This window comes from Elephas maximus, chromosome 8 (genome assembly GCF_024166365.1).
Source record: "Elephas maximus indicus isolate mEleMax1 chromosome 8, mEleMax1 primary haplotype, whole genome shotgun sequence".
Classification (NCBI taxonomy): domain Eukaryota; kingdom Metazoa; phylum Chordata; class Mammalia; order Proboscidea; family Elephantidae; genus Elephas; species Elephas maximus.
The window spans coordinates 37,495,649-37,515,715 of NC_064826.1; the positions used below are offsets into that span (position 1 = coordinate 37,495,649).

At 41.6% G+C, this 20,067-nt stretch overlaps 2 protein-coding genes across 4 annotated transcripts in view; one reads left to right on the top strand and one right to left on the bottom strand.

Moving 5' to 3' along the window:
• Positions 1-13,806, bottom strand: part of ZNF277 (zinc finger protein 277) — a 118,798-nt gene extending 104,992 nt beyond the window's left edge. The window contains exon 1 of the mRNA XM_049893617.1: positions 13,670-13,806. Within this exon, the coding sequence (XP_049749574.1) occupies positions 13,670-13,760 (91 nt within the window). The 5' untranslated portion in view covers positions 13,761-13,806. The remainder of the gene's footprint in view (positions 1-13,669) is intronic.
• A 220-nt stretch (positions 13,807-14,026) lies between these two features.
• The window catches only part of DOCK4 (dedicator of cytokinesis 4), a 487,078-nt gene continuing 481,037 nt past the window's right edge, over positions 14,027-20,067 (top strand). For all 3 annotated transcript variants that reach the window (XM_049893613.1, XM_049893614.1, XM_049893615.1), the window contains exon 1: positions 14,027-14,394. In XM_049893613.1, the coding sequence (XP_049749570.1) occupies positions 14,358-14,394 (37 nt within the window). In that variant the 5' untranslated portion in view covers positions 14,027-14,357. The remainder of the gene's footprint in view (positions 14,395-20,067) is intronic.

The window sequence follows — 20,067 nt, forward strand, 5'->3', positions numbered from 1 at the left end:
GTTTAAATTTCCTCAAGTATGAGCGAATTCCACAGCTGATCCATTCCAAGGATCAGCTAATATTGATAAAGTTATTGTATCTGATAACTACCCATACCTAAGATTCATTCAGAATCTGATTCATCAATGTACTGCCACAAGGGATAAAAAAAAAAAAAAATAGCCACAAGGGATAGTAAACCAAAAATCAAACCCATTGCCTTAGAGTTGATTCTGACCCATAGCGACCCTATAGGACAGAGAACTGCCCCACAGGGTTTCCAAGGAGCGGCTGGTGGATTTGAACTGCAAACCTTCTGGTCTGCAGCCGTAGCTCTGAGCTACCGAGCCACCAGGGCTCCACGAGGGGTAGTAGCAAATGTGTAATTTCAGAAAAAGATAACAAGACAGATAGTAATCCAGCTGCTGCACTTGTAAATTGCTTCCTAAATCAGTCCGCTTTGAAACCACATTTAATGAAAGTGGAAATGCTGAAAAAAATGGAGATTTGCCATTTGGCTCTGAATACTCTAAATAGAGGTGAATGGCAATGGCTCCATTAATCACTTCTAAGCTGTTTTAAAACATCTTTCATTAAAAAATTCCTCTATACCACACAAGTTGTGGATTTTACACCAAAGAGATATCTGTATTCATCATTTCATTAAGAAACTCTGATATTTCTGAAACGGATGCCACGCACAGCTAAAAAAAATTGCAACTAAACTTAAGTTTTTGAAGCCAATGAAAGCTGAGGAAGGAATGTGGATTAAATTTTTATAACATTAAATAATGCATTAAATGGCTATGGTTAACTGACTTAATAGGAAGCACAGGCTTGAGTAGTAGAGAAGAGTAGACTAGAAACTGGTTATTTAGGAACATTTTCCTTTTTTATTGTTTCAGTGTTGAAATCCTAATTCAAACGTACTAAGGAAGACATACTAAAATAAAGAAAGAAAAGACACTGATTTGAAGAGCAAATATTCTATTTTGTGCTCAAGTGGCAGGTTTTTGTTTACACAAATATTTATTTCAATGACACTGTGGACACTCACAAAAGAGCTCTGGTTTCCTGAATACAAAAGAGAAAAAAAAAAAATGCTCCTGAACAGACATCACATCTCCCTGAGGCAGAACAGATAACGTTTGTTGTGTTTGGTTTTACCCTGTGCTTTTACCCCACTACCCTATACTTCCTGTCTTCCCACTAAGGGCATCAGGTAAAATAAGAGAGCTGTAAAGACAAATAACAATAGTTATTATTATAGACACAGGGTGAATGATCCCTTCAAGGAGATGTTTACAAATAGAACTGCTTGGGATGTCTAAGCTCTTAGCAAATACCATCTGTTTAAGGGCGAGATGACCCTGATTAGCATTTCCCAAATCAAATTCCATGGAACACTAGCATCTCATGAAATGTTAATAGGTGCTACTTGAGAAAAAGCTGGTATGCTTAAGTATATGGGAAACTGCAACATTTATCTCCAGGACAGTCATAAAAATTAGCAGACTAAAGTCCTGAAGGAAGAAAGCTACAAAATTTCATTTCATCCAGTATTTGCAAATTACTTGATCAGGAAATTTCTTTTGTGTAAAATAAAAAGGTATTGTTCCTTTTTGCCTTATAATTCTATGAAGTCCTGGGATACTGTCCCTAAAAACATAAACAGCATACTAAATTGACCTTGGCCCTGCCTACTTTTGTCACATAGGTGAACAGAAACAATGAGAACACAAACTGTGTGAAAACATCTCAAAAGTCTGACAGCAAAGAGACGGATTTCTTTTCAGTGTGTTACCTACAAGGGTTTTAAAATCATTTAGTCTCTAAGAACTTGAAAATCCGCATAGTCAGATCTACTCTGGTTTTCACACAAAGAAAGCAAAATAGGATTGGCATTTATTTACAGAAACAACTATAACTGATACCGAAAAAGATCATATTAAACAGAGGAAAAATTATTAACATTATAATTTGTTATGTCAATAAACTCTAAGACGTTTCACAAAGATAAAGATCAAGAAAAGATCTTTCTCTTCAGTATCAAATTCCATGTAGTCTAGGGGTCATGAAAAAGAAAGGGTGTTATCACCTTCTCCTTGAGAATTATATTGCAACTGGCTGATTATTCAGGATTAATGAGCTCAGGGTTAGGAGTTCAGTGACCACATGAGCAACTGTAATGACTTCCCTGGTTCTAAAGCCCTGCCAATACCGCCAATGAGCACGGCAGGGGTCTCTAAGCCCACCCACAGTCTTGGCTCTGTTCCTGCTCCAAGCCAGCGGGTCTGCCTGAACTCAGTTTTGTTGGTCTTATCTCCACGTGGTTCTGAGATTCCAGTCACTGGGCCCATGACTGCCTTTTTGGAACCAAATCTCAACTTGTTTTTTTCTACTACCCTGATTCCATATTGTCTGACTTGAGGCCCCACCCAGAATCCATGTGCCTCTAAACTGTTTCTCTAAGGCCTTTTAATAACTTGAGTCCTGTCCTTAAAGTCCAGTTTATTTGTGGTCAGGTCCCTGCTACCAGATCTCTTAACCTGTCTGTTCTCTAATTGATGCCCGTCCTTATCAACTCTAAGGTGTTCTCTGTCTGCAGTCCTGCTGGGTCGTTATCATAATAGAGCCCAAGCAGAAGCCAACCTATCAAAGACAGAATCTTCATATATAACCTGCTCTGTCCCAGCATATTTCTAGGAACTTCCTTCTAGGAGTGAGCTATCACCTGGCTCCATTAACAGGAGGATACTATTAAAGTCAACCTGGGTCTTCATTATCTCTTGTGACGGGCCTTGGCTGCACAGTGGTTAAAGCATTTGGCTGCTAAATGAAGGGTCAGGGTTTGAATCCACCAGCTGCTCTGCAGGAGAGAGATGCAGCAGTCAGCTTCTGTAAAGATTTTCAGCCTTGGAAACCCTATGGAGCAGTTCTACTCTGTCCTATAGCATAGCTGTGAGTCGGTTTATCTCTTGCTTGGGCAAGTAAGTACATATGCCTCCTGACTCAACTTTCTCTCTTCAGTGCTTTGCTACCTGATTAAACTTTGATCTCGTCATTCCATTCCCTCAAACCCCAGCCTACAGAATCAAGTTCTAACATTTGAGACTATATGATCTGGCTTCAGTTTATCTTTCCAAACTTCTTTTCCACTGCTCCCACTTAGCTCCCATTTTCTCTAGACAAACTGAATTAGCTTGACACTCTCTGTATATGCCCTTGGTTTTTCTACCATTCCCTCCCTTTGCCTAGGCCTAGAATACTTTTTCTTCATTTCTGGACATTCCAATCCTATTCAACTTCAAGTCCCAGTACCACTTGCTGGGAATAATCTTTCTTCCTCAACTTTGGATCTATATCACTCTGATGGTCCTTAGCACTTTGTAGCTTGCAATATAATTATTTATGTCCTTCATCTTCCCTGGGGGCCTGGTGGTACAGTGGTTAAGTGTTTGGCTGCTAACCAAAGGCTGGCAGTTCAAATCCACCAGCTGCTCCCTGGAAACACTATGGGGCATTTACTCTGCCCTACAGAGTTGCTATGAGTAGGAATTGACTCCAAGGCAACGGGTTTGGTCTGGGTTTTGGTTTCTATCTTCCCTATTAGATTGTTAAGATCCTTGATGGCAAGACCTCTGTTGTTTTCATCTTTGTGTTCTATAGCCTCTAGCATAGAAACCTGCACATAGCAGATGCAGAGTGAAACAATCGTCAGTTGGTTTAATAACTCAGATTTGCATTATTTATTTCAATTAGAGGAGCCCTGTTTTTTTTTGGTGGTGTAGTGGTTAAGTGCTGGGCAGCTAATCGAAAGGTCAGCAATTCGAACCCACCAGCTGCTCCATGGAAAAAAGATGTGGCAGTCTGCTTCTGTAAAGATTATAGCCTTGGAAACCCTATGGGGTAGTTCTACTCTGTTTTATAGAGTCACTATGAGTTGGAATTGACTCGACAGAAGTAGGTTTGGTTTTTGGTTTTATTACAAATGGAAAGGAGAAGGGCTGAAGTGAGATGGATGTGTCCTAATGATATACCCATACTCCTTGGAGTAAGGGATCCTAAAAAAAAAAAAAAAAAAGGGATCCTAGGAGTCACTTATTTCAGTGTCTTTCAAGTTTTCTGACTTCATACACCTGATGAATGACACTCACATGCATGCAACTGAACCAACTGAGGATTGGTTCACCCTCCATCTACTATGTGCAAGCTTCTGTGCTAGATGCTACAGAATACAAAGATGAAAACAACACAGGTCTTGCCATCAAGGGTCTTATGGTCTAACGCGGAGGAAGAAACCAGGGATACACCCAGGCTTTTTAAAAACTTTTTACACAGACTCTATAAATTATGTATAATGTGGGCTCCCTAGCAGTTGAAAGGATGTTAATATAATCTAACGTCCTAATTTACAAATTAGGAAATCTTGCCCATGAGTGCAAAAGACTTCTCTACAACCACAATGTCAGTCAGAAGCAGAAGGTGGATTAAAACCCATGTTTTAATCCTTGTCCAATGAGTTTTCCATTAAACCACACTGTCTGTGATCACTGCTGCTGGAAAAGTAACTTAAAGTCTCAGTACCAGGAGGTCATTAGCATTATTTTTCTTCAGGAGTGGGTGCATATTTACAAAGCTTCCAAAAGTCATTCATAAACTAGTTTGTAAGAAATCAGACTCTTTGCTTCTTAGCTTCCTTCCCTCTTCCTCCCTTACTCCATAGTGAAAATTCAGTTGTTTGGTGCTTTAATGAAGATGGCTTGATTGATGTTATGTTACTGTTCAACAACAGTTCCTGCTATTAATTGCTTTATAATGGTAATTACGATTAGTGGGTACAAGATATTTTCCTTTCTAATTGGCTATTACTGGTGAATAGCAGCTTGTTACATAACAGAAGACCATGTTAAGTAAACACAATTACAATTCTTAGGGCTTTACTCTTAGAAAACAAATCTCTCTAAGTATTTAGGTTAAAAAAAAATTTGAAAAGGCAGGGCCTCTGTAATTACTTGGGAGAGGGGAGGGTTTACCTTTCAGTTAAGAAAGAAGCAGGAAATGAAGACAGCGTTAGAGAAACCAGGAGACTGACATTTCCTTTCTTTTAAAAGAAACACATTTATTTTATTTCATTTTTGGCTTTAACAAAGAGAAATTTATTTCTTCACAGTAAAGTAGGCTAAAAGTCCAAATTCAGGGCGTTGGCTCCAGGGGAAGGCTTTCTCTGTCTGTTGGCTCTGGAGGAAGGTCCTTGTCCTCAATCTTCCCCTGGTGGAGGAGAAGCATCTTAGGTGCGGGGACTCTGGGTCCAAAGGACATGCTCTGGCCCTGACACTGCTTTCTTTGTGGTATGAGGTCCCCCACTTTCTGCTTGCCTCCCTTTCTCTTGTTTCTCTTGAGAGATAAAAGGTGGTACAGCCCACACCCCAGGGAAACTCCCTTTACATTAGATCAGGGATGTGACCTGGGTAAGGGTGGTGTTACAATCCCACCCTAATCATTTTAACATAAAATCACAATCACAAAATGGAGGACAACCACACAATGCTGGAAATCGTGTCCCAGCCAAATTGATACACACATTTTTGGGGGGACATAATTCAACCCACGACAAAGGGGAATAATGATTCAGTGTTTGCTTCAAAATTGCCCCCAATAAAATTTTTATCATCTTACAATGGGAAGAGATTTCTACACGACAGAAACCCCAAAATCTTCAAAGAGTGATACATACGAATACATCGAAATTTCAATTCCAACACAATGAACTTTAAAATATTCTACCTAGCAAATAGATTATCTTAATTTAGTATATATTTTTATCAAAGTAATATATGCCCAAAATTTTGTTATTAAAAACAGTAGTCCCCTGATCCCTTTCTACATTTCCTGTTCTCCAGAGATAACCACTTTGAACTCATGTAACTAATTATCTGGCTTTTTCTCTTTTTAATAAGTATTGTTACACCCTGATTTTCCGGTTTCCTCTCCAGGTCCTGCACAGTGGAGTGTAAGAGGAAAACTTTTGCAAACACATTTATTTTAGTATGCTCAGCTTCTCAGTCAATGCTTACACATCACAGATTCAAACATCCACTTCTTGCCACATTAAAATATAGAAAAAAAAAAAGGGTACTCTCCAATTAGTGCTGATAAGATAGGAATGATGAGCCCCACCAGCTACACTGAAATGTCCTCAGGGATGCGGCTAAAGGTCCTTCTTCGTGCCCCACACTGATCTTCACCACTCAACAAACACCAAATGCCATCACAGCATGGCACTGTCGCAGAGAATGGGGTGACCCAAAGGTATATGTGACAGAGTCCCTATCCTTAAAGGGTTTAACCAAAACCAAACCCATTGCTGTTGAATTAGGGATTTGCCTTGATTCCAGCTGTAATATTTCTTGATTTGTCTGTAATCATTTTTAAAGTCATATTCAGACTTCTGTATTAGCAGCAGTAGCAGTTGTCATAATAGTAACGAAGAGGTTATTATGACTTGCTCAAGGTCACACAGTTTTTAACTGACAGCTACGTTTGAATCCAGTTCATCCAATTCCAAAGACTAAATTTGAATCCATTACTGCCTCGTGACAGACCTTCATCATTAAATCATTCTTCTCTATGAGTGCTTTCACATGCACTGCCTCCCTTAACCTCATAATGATATTGGGAAGGTAATTATCAGCACCAGTTTTCCGATGAAACTGAAGCTCAGAAAGGTTCAATGAGTCTTCCCAAGTCCACAATGCTACAAAGCAGCAAAGTCAGGATTGGAATCCAGGTCTTCTGACTCCTATTCCAGTTTTTCCTTCCACATATTCTATTTATTCAAAATATTGGTTAATTTAAATATACTATACATGGAGAGAGCCTACTAGTACCCCACATTCTTATATCACTTAAAATATTCTCCCACTTCTCAACTGTTGCTCCCTCCTCCCCCACAACCAATGAAGCAAAGGTTGCAATCCTGTTTAATTCTAGAAAACTTTACTCAGTTCCTAGTGCTAAAGGTGGCACTTAACCCCAGTATGGATTGAATTGTATCCCCCAAAATATGTGTTGTAAATCCAAACCCTAAACCTAGGCAGTTTTAGTGCAGGGTATGTCTTAAATCAATCTCTTCTGAGATATAAAAGAGCAGACTGAGCAAGCAGCCAAACGTGCAAGCAGAGATGGGAGAAGATAAATGCCACACCATATGAGATCTCTAAGCAACCAAGAAATAGAAGCTGAAAAGAGATAAGGACTTTCCTCTAGAGCTGAAAGAGACAGAAAGCCTCCCCTAGAGCCAGTGTCCTGATTTTAGACTTCTAGCCTCCTGAGCTTTAAGAAGATAAATTTCTGTTCGTTAAAGCCACCCTCTTGTGGTATTTCAATTACAGCAGCACTACATAACTAATAAACAAAGAGGGTGGGTTGAGAGCCAGAAGAATGACCAGTCAAGTTTATCACCACTTCTGAAAAAAGCTGCCCTGCTTACCTTTGGGTCAGTAAGGTCAGTAGAACACACTTGTTTCAGCAAGAGATGGCAAGTTTTTAAGGCACTGTCAGTCAACTGCCAATTCATTCAGTCTTATCAAATAAATAGCAAATGGAACCCTAACTCTGTGCCAACGTTCTCCAATAATAGCTAGTAGAAGCACTGAAAGGCCAAATTGCTGAAGATGGTAGTTAATATACACTGCTTGTTCCTATACACCTACGGATTTATGTTTAGAAGGAAGTATGATTCCCGTTATATGAATCTGATTGACATGACCTTTATAATTTTTCAAGATGGAAGTGTGAGAATGTACGTAGTGGGAGGCAGTGCTATTCCTTTGCAAGAACGGGAAGTCCATATTGACACAATAAGAAGTGTATGTAAGTTCACTGTCTGACACTGAAACCCAATGGTGTTGAGCTGATTCTGATTCATAGCAATCCTACGGGACAGAGTAGAACTGCCCTATAGGGTTACCAAGGAGCTGCTGGTAGATTCGAACCGCCAAACTTTTGGTTAGCAGCCGTAGCTCTTAACCACTGTACCACCAGGACTTACACGTAAGTGTCCACCAAATCCTTCAACAGAAACCTAGTCTTGATGTGGAAAAGACCCATTAAGGTTGTAGCTCTCAAAATCATCACCTGTGTCATCTCTGACATATACGCCAAAGATGTGCCTATACCTATGACTGAAATTAACAGTCATCATTTTTGAAGACCAGGCTTCTATATCTCTCATCTCACCTAATCATTACAACATCCCAACAAAACAAGTATTATCCATTTTGCAGATAAGAAACTGAGGTTCAAAGACTGACTTGTTTGTAGCTGGTAAGTAACCAGGATTTGATCCTAAGTTGGCCTGACTTCAAAATGTACACTTTCCACTATACCATATTGCCTTAGTTTTAGAAGATATTTATGTTTAAGGAAAATCTGTTTCAGGTATCATCCAATGGAATTTAGTTACTATGAGACATTGTTACAACAGTGCAGGCAGCTGGAGAGAAAAAAAAAAAAGCCCTTTCAGTTACTTCATAAGCATGTGCAAGCTACTCTTTGTATCAGTTTCACCATATAGAAATAGTTTCCTCATATGTAAATAAAAAGTTTCCTCATAAGTAAATATATTGTCTACCTCAGGGGTGTTGTGAGGACAAAATGAAACAAGATATGTAAAAGTATTGAAACAGTATCTGGGACAGTTAGTGTTCAAGAAAGATTGGCTATCATCAGCATCTTTGTTATTATACCATTTCCTCTTAATATCCTACAGGCTGGGTCCCATGTGTTTGTTACAGGAAAATAAGGAGATGTTTTGAAGGAGGCCCCTTCAGAACCTTACATCAAACCCCAAAAGACTAGGTTTCTATAATTCTTTTTCTTCCATGACATCCTATGGGCTGTACTTGCAAGGCCACCCAGTATACAAGGTCACCAGAGTGTCTTGCTGACTCTCAGTGTTTGTGTGAAGGTGGGGAGCTGGGATTGAGGAGGGCAGCACTGTGTAGGGGTGAGAAAAGACGCAAAATATAAAGAGCTTTCAGAGCACATAGTTGCAATACTAGTAGGCAGCACCTACCGACACTCTGACAACCCCCAAATTCCAGGAATGCATTGGCAGCATATAAGCAATTATCGCTTACACATTCCTAAGTCTCCCCTGGGTTACTCCACATGGCCCAGAAATTTGGATTGCTTCCTCACTAAATACAGAATCAGAGCAGGCAGTATTATGCTTCAATTAAACCTATCTTCATATCAAAAGCAATTATTATTTACTGAGGTTCAACTTTATAACAGGAAATATGCTAGATTTTCATAAATACATAGCTCAATGAAATAATTGCAATAACTGCAAGTTATGTATTATATCTATACTTTCATAAACGTGGCAGTGCATACAACAAATTTGTTTCACAGCTACTAAGTGTCAGAATCAAATTTTAAATAGTCTTTAATGTAGGGTCTAGCCCTTTTTCTACTGTCATGCCAATGACAGAACTTAATGCTAGTCTGTGGATATAAGGTAACGGCCATACAGATGATGGAAGACAGGATTCAAGGTCTAGGTGGCAGGGGATTAGGTTACAGGTTCAAAGTTAGAAAGGCCAGATCTGAAATATTTTTTGAAAAAAATTTAATCATTATCTAAACAATATTACAGTGTTATTAAAAAAAAGTCTGGAAAACTATGCTAAAATGCTAACTATGATTACCTCCGGCAGAGTATCATTTTCCACAAACAAAAAACATCTATTTAATTTTTTATTTTACTTAAATTCCTCTGCTTAAAATAGCAGTCATTCTAAGCATTTTGAATGAAACTCAGATTCCAAGCATTAAACTGTTACAGTGTGTTTACTACCTGCAGCTCTGATAAGCACTAGCTGTACAAAAGTAAAACAAGACAACTCTTGCCCTCAAGCAGTTCACAGTCTACTGGGGTACACAAAGCTTCCAACAAATAACTAGCTACAGTCTAGCATGGTAAAAGCAATAATGGAGATATGGGAAGGGAAGCATCATGGCTGAAGATGAGGCTACAAAGGCAGACTTGCACCTTAAATGTCACACCAAGAATTTGGACCTAATTATACATGCACTGGAGTTACACTGAAGATTTTTGGTGGAAAATCATAAATATATTTACATTTTAGAATGTGGATTAAAAGAGGGAAAATCAAGAATGAGGGGGATCAATAGGAAGGTTCTGCAATTGTCCAGGCTGGAATTCAGCTCTGGTCAAACATTACTGGACATTGGTAATGTGCCAAGAACACATCAAACTAAACCCAACCTACTGCCATGTGAGTCAATTCTGGCTCATAGTGACCATGGTTTTGGTCCTCCAAAGTGTGGTCTGGGGAGTGGGGTGTGTGGGCACAGATAGGTGATTTCCTAGTGATGTTGAGGGTTACAATGAGAATGGTGGCAGCAGAGATAAAGAGAAGGAACAAATTCAAAAGATATTTCAGGCACAGAAAAATAAAGCTTGGTAACTGATCAAATTCAGGACCCGAGGGCAAGATAAGGATCAAGGATGCTTCCTAGGTTTCAGGCTTAGGCTTGATGTCCTTAATCAAAATAGGGAATACAAGAATGAGGAGCTGACACCACCTGCTACCCTTCCCCGTTTCTTCTAGAGACCCATGTCATGAATGAGACAAGGTCTCCAGAGGAAATGCATTATAAATCCAAAGTAGCATTATCATGACCATCATCTATTGGGCATGCATCTGGAGGGAAAAAAGTTGACTTTATCAGCATATTACAATACATATGGAGGTGCCTGTTAACATTATCAGAAGAAATCACCTCAGTGATTTAGGAGGAAAAAACTTTCTAAAAGCACTGTTAATTAATAACTGTAGATGTCTTACCTCACTGCCTTCTAACTCAAAACATCCAAAGAAGAAACACCAACAACACACTCCCAAATGTGACAGATGCTGAGTCTATTTACTATCTGTTCTTAATTTTAGAAGGATAATATGAAATTCTAGTTACTGTTCAAATGTACAGAGAGCAGTGTGATTGAAGACTTGACCTGAGATCCAATCAATTCAGGGACCTTCCTGGGGAGGGATGGAGCCTCAGGAAGTGGGCAACACAGTGGTCTTGGCGAAGGTGCTGCACCTGCCTGCCCACTGCCCAGGGGCTCATTCTAGCAGAGATCTTGGAGAATTCCAAGGATTTATATAAAAAAGGCTCCCTAGTCTCCTCTGCCACCGGATATTAAACACACGGATTGACATTTTAATTAGGAATAGAGGAAAACCTCTTAAAAAGACAGTTCTCAAGAAATTAAAAAGGTATGATTTTACAGGGAAAGACACTGGACTTGATAACCTAAGCAGCTTCCTAACTCTCTTATACGTATACATATGTACGTACATGCTTTTAATATAATTATTACCATCTAAAATTTATCATACTTTGCGAGCTCTGAAAAGAATTTCCATAAAGTCATAGAATGATAAATAGGTTATTAAGGGGGATTTCAAATTACAACTTTACGTTTTAAGAACCAGCTGCTATGGAGTTGATTCTGACTCACGGCAACCCCATCAATTAGCAAGCTTTCCGCTGGTTGCTACAAGTCAGTGTCAATATGGAGAAGTTCTGATCCAGGCAGAGGCCTTTATCTTTTATGTCAGATACTCCAAATTCTCTCTTGCTCAAATAATTTTGTTGAAACAAACTGGAATTTAAAGTTAAGTTTTTTCTATCAGTTATTCAATTCAATCTGATAGCCATTTAAGCACTGGTTCTGAATTCATAATATCCTCACAGTTGGTGAGGCTATGGGGAAGAGGGCACTCTTGTACACTACTGGTGGGAATGTATACTGATACCTCTTAAGAGGAAAATCTAGCATCTATCAAAATTTTAAATGTGCATCACCTCTGACTCGGCAATTCCTCCTCAAGAAACACACACTCACTAGGCAAGGATATGTATAGAGCTGTTCACTGCAACGTCTTTGAAAAATCAAAGTCAACCTATATGATTGTTAATAGAGGAATGGTTAAAGTAGGGCACATTCGTATCATGGAATACAATGGGTGCAGTCCTTAAAAAGAATGTAACAGCAATGGTATTAATATGAAAGAGCGTTTATGATAGATTATTGAGAAAAAGGGGAAGGTTGGAGATCCTTAAACTTACAGAGGATGATCCCTTTTTATTAAAAAAAAAAAAAAATCAAACCAGACAAATGCATGTCATAGAGAAGTATGTCAGAAAGGATACACATCAAACCTTTAACACTTGTTATTTGGGGAGTGGGACTATGTGGTGGAGAAACTTTGAGTTTTTACTTTACATACCTCTGAAAGGTTTGAAATGTTTATAATGAAAACTTTTATACTTTTAAAATAATCAATGCTTTAAAAAATGTTCTACAATGTTTCTGAAAGGCATATCCAATTTTCTTTTTTATGAGTAAATCTGTGAGATAAATTCATCAGACTTTATTTCTAGATCTTAAACTACTAGCCCGCCAGAACTTCCAGAATCTTGAAAATCTTAATAGTTCATTTTGTTACTATGGGATAACAAATACATGGCTAACAGAAATGGGTACCAAAGAACTCAATAATTGTCTAGGATATGGATATAATTCAATATTTAACTCAGGTGTCTTATCGAAGATTTACATCTTTGATGGAGTTATTGAAAAAAAATTATTTCAGAGCTAAAGAGTCCCACTGATGGGAAGAGGGGAGAAATTGCACTTAATTCTCTGTGGTGCGGGAAATAAAATTTAAGGCTAATTGTCAGTGTAACCAGAAAGCAAAAACGAAGAGACGAACAAAGAAACCTCAACAGGAACTGAAAACCAGATTTAAGCCCCCAACTTTGTCCATCAGAAAAAGACAACTTGTGCTAAATGACACATATACTAATGGCAAAAACGGAGGGGGGCGGCGACAGACTACAGGTAAAAAGACAATCCAAGTGCAGGTTTCAAAGTTTGGTGTTGGATCTCCACAGTGACAAATGGCTCAGAGTATAATGTGAATATCAGATACAGAAAAGTACCTGTGATGATTTTCATAACCCTTTTCAAATTTTCTCTGAAGCCAAGAGCACAAATTACCACTTCCTTTCCTCCTCCTCTAAGGATCTAGCCTGGGAAGATGTCCCAGGCTCCACAGTCAATTCTGGAAAACAGTCAATGGGCGGAGGAGAGAGCCTGAGACACACACTTTCCCTTCTGAGGCCGCTATAGCCAGCAGCGGGACAAAACTGCAGAGCGGCGAGCAGAGCCACCAGTCGGCTACTGGAAACCCACCCAAACTCAAATCAAACACACCTCCCAAGGCCAAACCAAGGCGAAGGCGGGATACTGGCAAGGAAAAAAAGGAAAAGGAGCTGCTAATCTCAGGGCTATAATCACACACACGTGAGCCTGACCTGACCACAACCATTCAAGAGACAACGCAAAGCGGGGAGCTCCGAACAGGAAGACTGAAGTCCGGAAAACTTCCCTGGCTGTGCAGAAGGCCAACCCATCCCCTTTCCTCCGTCCCCCCGCCGCCCCAGCACTGCCACTCTCGCCGGGCCCCCTAGCGCCCAGGTGGCCTCGGAGCCGGTGGGCCCCGGGGTCGGACCAGCGAACGGCTGCACTCCCGGTTAGGGGGAAAGGAATAAAAACCAGTCACACCCCAGGGGCACCAAACTCACCCTGAAAACCAACATCCTCGACTCCGCTGTGGCTGCCATTGCCGCCCTCCTCCCCTCCGGCAGCAGCCCCCTGGGTCTCGGGAGCAGCCATTACCCAGCCGAGAAGAAACGGGAGGCCTACGGCCCGGGGAGGGGCATGCGGGGACCAATGGAAACGCAGCCGAAGGCGAACTCGCCATTAACGCAGCCTTACCTCCGCGCCCAAGCGGCGCCGTCACGCTCTGAGCCAATAGGACGCGGCGAGAGGAACCTAATTCCCGCCCCTAGCTACCCAAGCCACGCCCCTTTCCGGGATGGAGCCCGAGGACTACAATTCCCAGCGTGCCTCGGGGCGCGAGGATGGGCGGGCTGGACAAGGCGCTGGCGGGCGGGGTGAGCCCGAGAGTGCCCCGGCGTGTTCCCTTAGTTCAGTGAATCAGAACAATGACTGCGCCGCCGGGTTCTGGAGAACGCGTCCGACGACTGTGAGCAGCCGCTGCCGGGAGCGCGGCGGGCGGCGCAGACTCAGCGGCGCGGTGTCAACGCCTGGCTCGGGAGCCTCCAGCGCAGACCCTGCCCAGCGCCCGCCACCCGCGCGGAGCCGACGGGCTCTAGCGCTGCAGCCGCTACCCGGGTGCGGTGCATTGTTGTGAGCAGGAGACGGGGCGAGGGGAGTACAAAGCCTGAAGACCCCGGAGCCCCTTTAGCCATGTGGATACCTACGGAGCACGAGAAATACGGCGTGGGTGAGTCTCCGCGGGGCCAACTTTTATCCCTCTCTGGCTCAAGCGGGTGCGCATTTCGCGTCCTTGTCCCCGCGCCGCTCTTGCGCCGCGCGGCTGGAAATGCTTAGTCTTGGCATCGCGCAGCAGGTCCAGGGTTTGTCGAGCCAGCCCCGGGCAGGGGTGCCTCGTCCGGCCGTCCGTCCGCCCGTCCGCCCGGCGAGCTCCGCACCTCTCCCGGAGCGCCGGGACGGCTGGGAGCGCGCGGCCACCCGCCGGCTCCCGGCTCTGTCTGCGGAGTTTGGAGTGGCGGCGGGGCGTGTGCGTGTCAAGTTGGAAGGAGGGCGAACGGCACTCCTCTCCTTCTTCCCCAAAGCGGCGGGGAGACGGCAGTGGGCTGCAGAGATTTCCCAGGGTGGGGAGGGAGACGACAATAACCGGGCGGAGAGAACAACCCCAAATAGAAGGGAGGCGCACAACCGTCCCTCAGGCTCGCGTCAACATTCCCAGATTGCCGAATGTGGCACAGTCCTCAAAGAGCTGCTGACAGACCGAACCCGGTCCGAGCCTCAGTCTTGCCTCCCACCCGGATTTTATGGGGTGTGTTTTGGGAGGGGAGAGATTGATAATTTCAACGTCCGTGCCACTGCGCTCTCTGGTCTTTGGAGGGGAGCTGAGTGAGCACGGTGGGGGTGGTGGAGGGCGGCTGTGGAGTGAAAATGGGGTGGGGAATCGGAAAGCCTAGGTCTTCGAGGCTGGGAGGCAGCTTTTAAGAAAAGACTACTCTGACTCTGGCGTCCAGAGAAAAAGGAACAGGGTAGCGCTCGCTGTTCTGTGTAAAGGTGAACAACAAAGGACATTAATGTTGACTGATGAATACAAGAGTCTCCCTTTCTTTCCCTCCTCCCATTTCAGGCCAATTACAGTTCCCGTTTTTGTTGTTTGATTTCAGCTGGGTTGCCCCTTGACAGTTACTCCTTTTAGGGTTGTGACAATTAAAAAGCCAAGCTTTCTGACGAGCCAGCAGCGGCCAGAAGATCTAACCAAGAGAAAGCGTTATGGATTTTACTGACAATATTTTCTGTAATGTCCTGTCCTGCCGATTGACTTACTTTTTTTAAAAAATTGGGAGCGGGTCTAATGCTTTAGACGATGCACAGATATCTGCTTATGCTCTAAATTTATTTATTTAAAAAATCTGGAAAGCCTTTCTAGGGAGTCATAGCCATGGGGGATTTTTTTTTCCCCCTAAACTTCTCCTGGGGACAGGACTTCAGAGTCCACTGAAAGGGCTTTATAATTAAGCAGAGTCATACCATACTTTACATTAGCTTCCATTCTGGATTGTGACTGGTTAGCAAGACAATGGTTTGTCCTGGACCCACTTTTGGGTCTTTCCCTCACTTAAAAAAGGTAAGGGCTTTCCCTCTCTTAAAAGTTCAAGGATAGCCTTTGCCAGGCACTCTACTGAAAGGAGTGGATGTTGGTTGGTTGTTGTTTTCCTTCTCTTGACTCCCTCCTTTTTTGGATAAATTAACTCTTGCTGGGAAAAAGATCTTGCCTTTGCTGAACGGGAGAGCAGCGTCTCTTCTCCCCACTTAACACTTAGTGCCCGAAGCACAGCCCCATCCAAGCAACTCCATCCAGCTTGGAGTCAGTCCCAGATGTTGTTTTCTTCCAAGTGTTAAATTATACAGATTATTGGTGGGATTTATTTTCTTGATTTCATTATATGCCAGGTCACAGCTGGGGTGCTGGTATCTATTACGTAGTTCTTCTTTCGCCTTTCTTAATAAGCTGTGGGCAGAGACTTAAAAACCACTCTCAGATTTCCTGGAATGGCAAACCGGATATTATCAGCCAAGTGTTTTGGGTTGCAGCAGACACCTCAGTTTGGGGGGTTGTGATTTGGTTGTTGAGAGGGGGGAGGTGGGAGGGTCTGCACACATTTGGGAAAAGGAGATGGAGTGAGGGGTGCCCAGAATTACTGCTGTCCTGCTCATTTCTACACTATGACACATAAAAAAAAAAAAAATAGGAATGCTAATCATCTTTAATCATTAATTTTTCAGCATTTGGCTTAGCTGTTTTTGAGAATCCATCTGTTAGGTGTGTGTATGTGAGTGTGTGTGTTATGAAAATTTTGCTGGGATACTTATGTGTGGACTTGATTTTTCACCATGGAGAGCACTATTTAGCTTCCTATACTGAAAGATTTTTTTTTTTTTAAACCTTGGTTGATGTATGTGCTTTTCTCATGTAATTTTTATGAACACTGACAAAAAGATATTTTATGGGCACAAATGTTTGTTTGGCCTGTAGATGTAGTAGTAATTCACTTTCCTCATTTGTTGAAATAAATTGATTTTTGTAACTTGGAATATCTAAAATGCCAGCGTAAATTTTCTATTTCTGCTGTGACATTTCTTACCTACCATCGTGTATGTATGGGATGATTCTCTTTACAAATTTGTGCTTAAATTTCAAGCAATATAATGTAAACATGGATAGACTCACTTACTTTTTTTGCTTGTAGTAAGATGTATCAGAGATAGAAATTCCTTTTCAAAGCTGATGTGTCGGCACTGTCTCCTCCATTTAATCGAGAATTATCTTAAAACATTGTTTTGATTATAGGGGATTAGAAAGGTATAGCAATAAAGTATGGTCCTGAGAGATAGGGAAGCGTGCCTCTTTAAAAACATACTAGTAGGCACAACGATAGCAATATTTTATCTTGGGAGATTCTAATTAGCCCTTGGTTCTAGTCTAGGAACTGCTGCCACCTGCGTGCCCTTAGGTGAGTCACTGTCCCTCTCTGGCTCTCAGCCTCCGTATCAAGTGATATCTAAGGTCCTTCCTAATGCAAAGTCTGTAGAGATTTTCCAACAACTGTGTCCTTTGGGTAGAAAACATCTCCACTGTGTGGAGATTGCTATGAGAAAGGCACTTTTGCTGTGACTTGCCCCCCATGGTTTTTAACTGAGATCAAAAGAAGCAAAATCTACCTGGCAAGCTACCAGAGATGAAATGATGGTTGCTTGCTTTCTCAATCTGTTTGATTCTGTCCCTCCAGTAGGAGCTTCATGGGCAGTGACTAATACCCCTTTGATCGCCCCCTCACAAATATCTTCACGATCACTATCTGCCTCCTGCATTCCCTCTTCTGTCATCTCCCCTCCCCCAAGTAGTGGGAATGATTCACAGAGAAAGTTAAGAGCATTGCAAGTATGTTCCTGTATTCATTTGTTCAACAAGCATTTATGCACAGCATTTCCAGGTGAGCCAGAGATTCTTGTTCTGCCACAGACTGTACCTCTCAAAGCCAGCCAGATGTTTGACTTGTGTGAGCCTGGCTAAGCTTGGCTGGGAGAACATGGGATGGATTGATCAGTTTGAAAAATCCACGAGCTTTATAAGAAACAAAACTCAGAACAATCAGATCTGAAGGTCATGACTGCCATTTTAGGAATGAAGTATTTATAGTATCACTGTATATCATAGTATAGGATCACTAAGCTCTTGGGAATATTCCTGGCCCTCACTTCTCATGAAGCGATTTTTTAACTCATCGGAGTAGGGCTCATGTTCCTGTTCCAAAGGCCTTCTCCTTCAGAGGGAGAGGCACATTCTCTTATTTATACAGGATCTTCAGAGCGGCTTTCCCTTGAGAATGATGGTGTGTGTGGGAGAGAATTCTAAGGCAGTGCACCTTTCCTCTTAGCCGTTTTCAGTTTCCTAGATAATAGTCTCTTAAAGCGTTTCCTATTTGTGACACCATGATGTGTCTAGATAACATGTGTAGCTAAGTCACGGTGTGCTGCTCGGAATTGTTTGTGGCATTTTGGGCCTGGCACAAAGGTCTCAACTTTAAGTGGGAAGCCAAGAGGAATGATTTACATTGTCACTGGATGGCTTCGCAGACAGTGGGATGGCAACTGATGTCCTTGATCTGGCCTCCTCTGGGAGTAGCCTATGAAAATGTTTTCCTCTCTGCTTCTTTCTCCTAAGTTACCATTCTCTTACAAGGGGCCCACGGGAACAGAGCTGTTGCCTGTCCTCTCTCGTCTAGGTTTTCCAGAGGCGGTTACAAAAAGTACTACAAAAGAGATGATAAAATTTTCAAGAAATACGAGGTTTTGCTGTCTCTAGGTCGACTCCTTACCAAAAGGGGACTAGACTTTCGGAATCATCTTTGATACAGTATGTCCAAGCTTTAGCATAGTGACTGTATGCTGTGAACATATATGTTAGAGCAACATTAGACTCTAGGGAAACCTAGCAAAATACTGTAACTATAGCATAGTTATACAGTATTTTGTAGTTGTGAAATTTTGTTATTTGAATCTACCCTCTGGAGTGGAATGGTAATTTCCCCTGAAGACATGATAAAATAACTTTATTGAGGCTAAATCACTTATTCTAGATGAGTGGATTTTAATCTTATTTCACCACGATCCATAATGTTTAATTTCCTGACCAACTATATACACAAATACCCCTTGGTACCTCCACATATATGTGATAGAAACATAACTGTCTGTGCTCTGTGTTATATGCATTATCTTCTTTTCTTTTTCATTTAAAAAAAAAAAATGTTTATCACTGACTTAACCCAAAGACCAAACCAAACCAGTTGCTATTGAGTTGATTCGACTCATGGTGACTCTATGTTTCAAAGTAGAGCTGTGCTCCATAGGGTGTTCAATGGCTGTGATCTTTTGGAAGAACACTGCCAGGACTTTTTTCCAAGGCACCTCTGGGTGGATTTGAACCATCAGCCTTTTGGTTAGTAGATGAGCACTTAACCTTTTACGACACTCAGGGACTCCACCTTGTTGTTAGTTGCTGTCGAGTAGATTCCAACTCATAGCAACCCCATGTGTGCAAAGTTTGAATTGTTCCATAGGGTTTTCAAGGCTGTGACCTTTTAGAAGCAGATTGTCAGGCCTGTCTTCCAAGGTGCCTCTGGCTAGTAGTTGAACATTTAACCATTTGTACCACCCAGGGACTCCACCTTATTGAATCATTAGTGGGCCCTGACACACAGTTTGAAAAACAATACTCTTGATGCCACCGTAGCCATACAGGCTGGATGGGAGTTGGGCCTTGTCAGGTGTTAAGCTCAGTTCCTTTCATGATTTTGGCATAGAATCGATGGTTTTTTTTTTTTTTTTCTTTTGACAGATACTGATGTCTGTTTTTCCTTAGAATTTAATAATCATACTTTTTTCCTTCACTGTGAGTCAGAGTTTGTCTTCTTATATTGTATTTTTCATTAAAGATTGAACAAATATTCAAAGCAATCACAGGCATTGTTTAAGTTGTCTCTTTAAGTTCACTTGTTTCTTCCTACTAGGACTTTTTTGACAAGGTTTGGGAGCAACTATATAATGACCAACTTTGGACTCTTCTGTATAATTTTCTTTGACAAACTCTCTCTGGCCGCTATAACAGAAGAATAAATATAATGAGTCCACTGAGGTATATTGCCAACTGTAGGGTTTTTAACCACCATTCTTTTCTACTTGTTTTCATGCTGCTAAGCATTGTGAAAAGAATAGGACAGCTTGTATAACATTTTTTCTTTAAAAAAAAAAAAAATGACTTAGTAGGCTTATTTGGCTAGAGTATATTCGACTAAAAAAGTAAAGATCCCCAAACCCATCTTCATTTAAGCAATTTAAACTCAAAGAA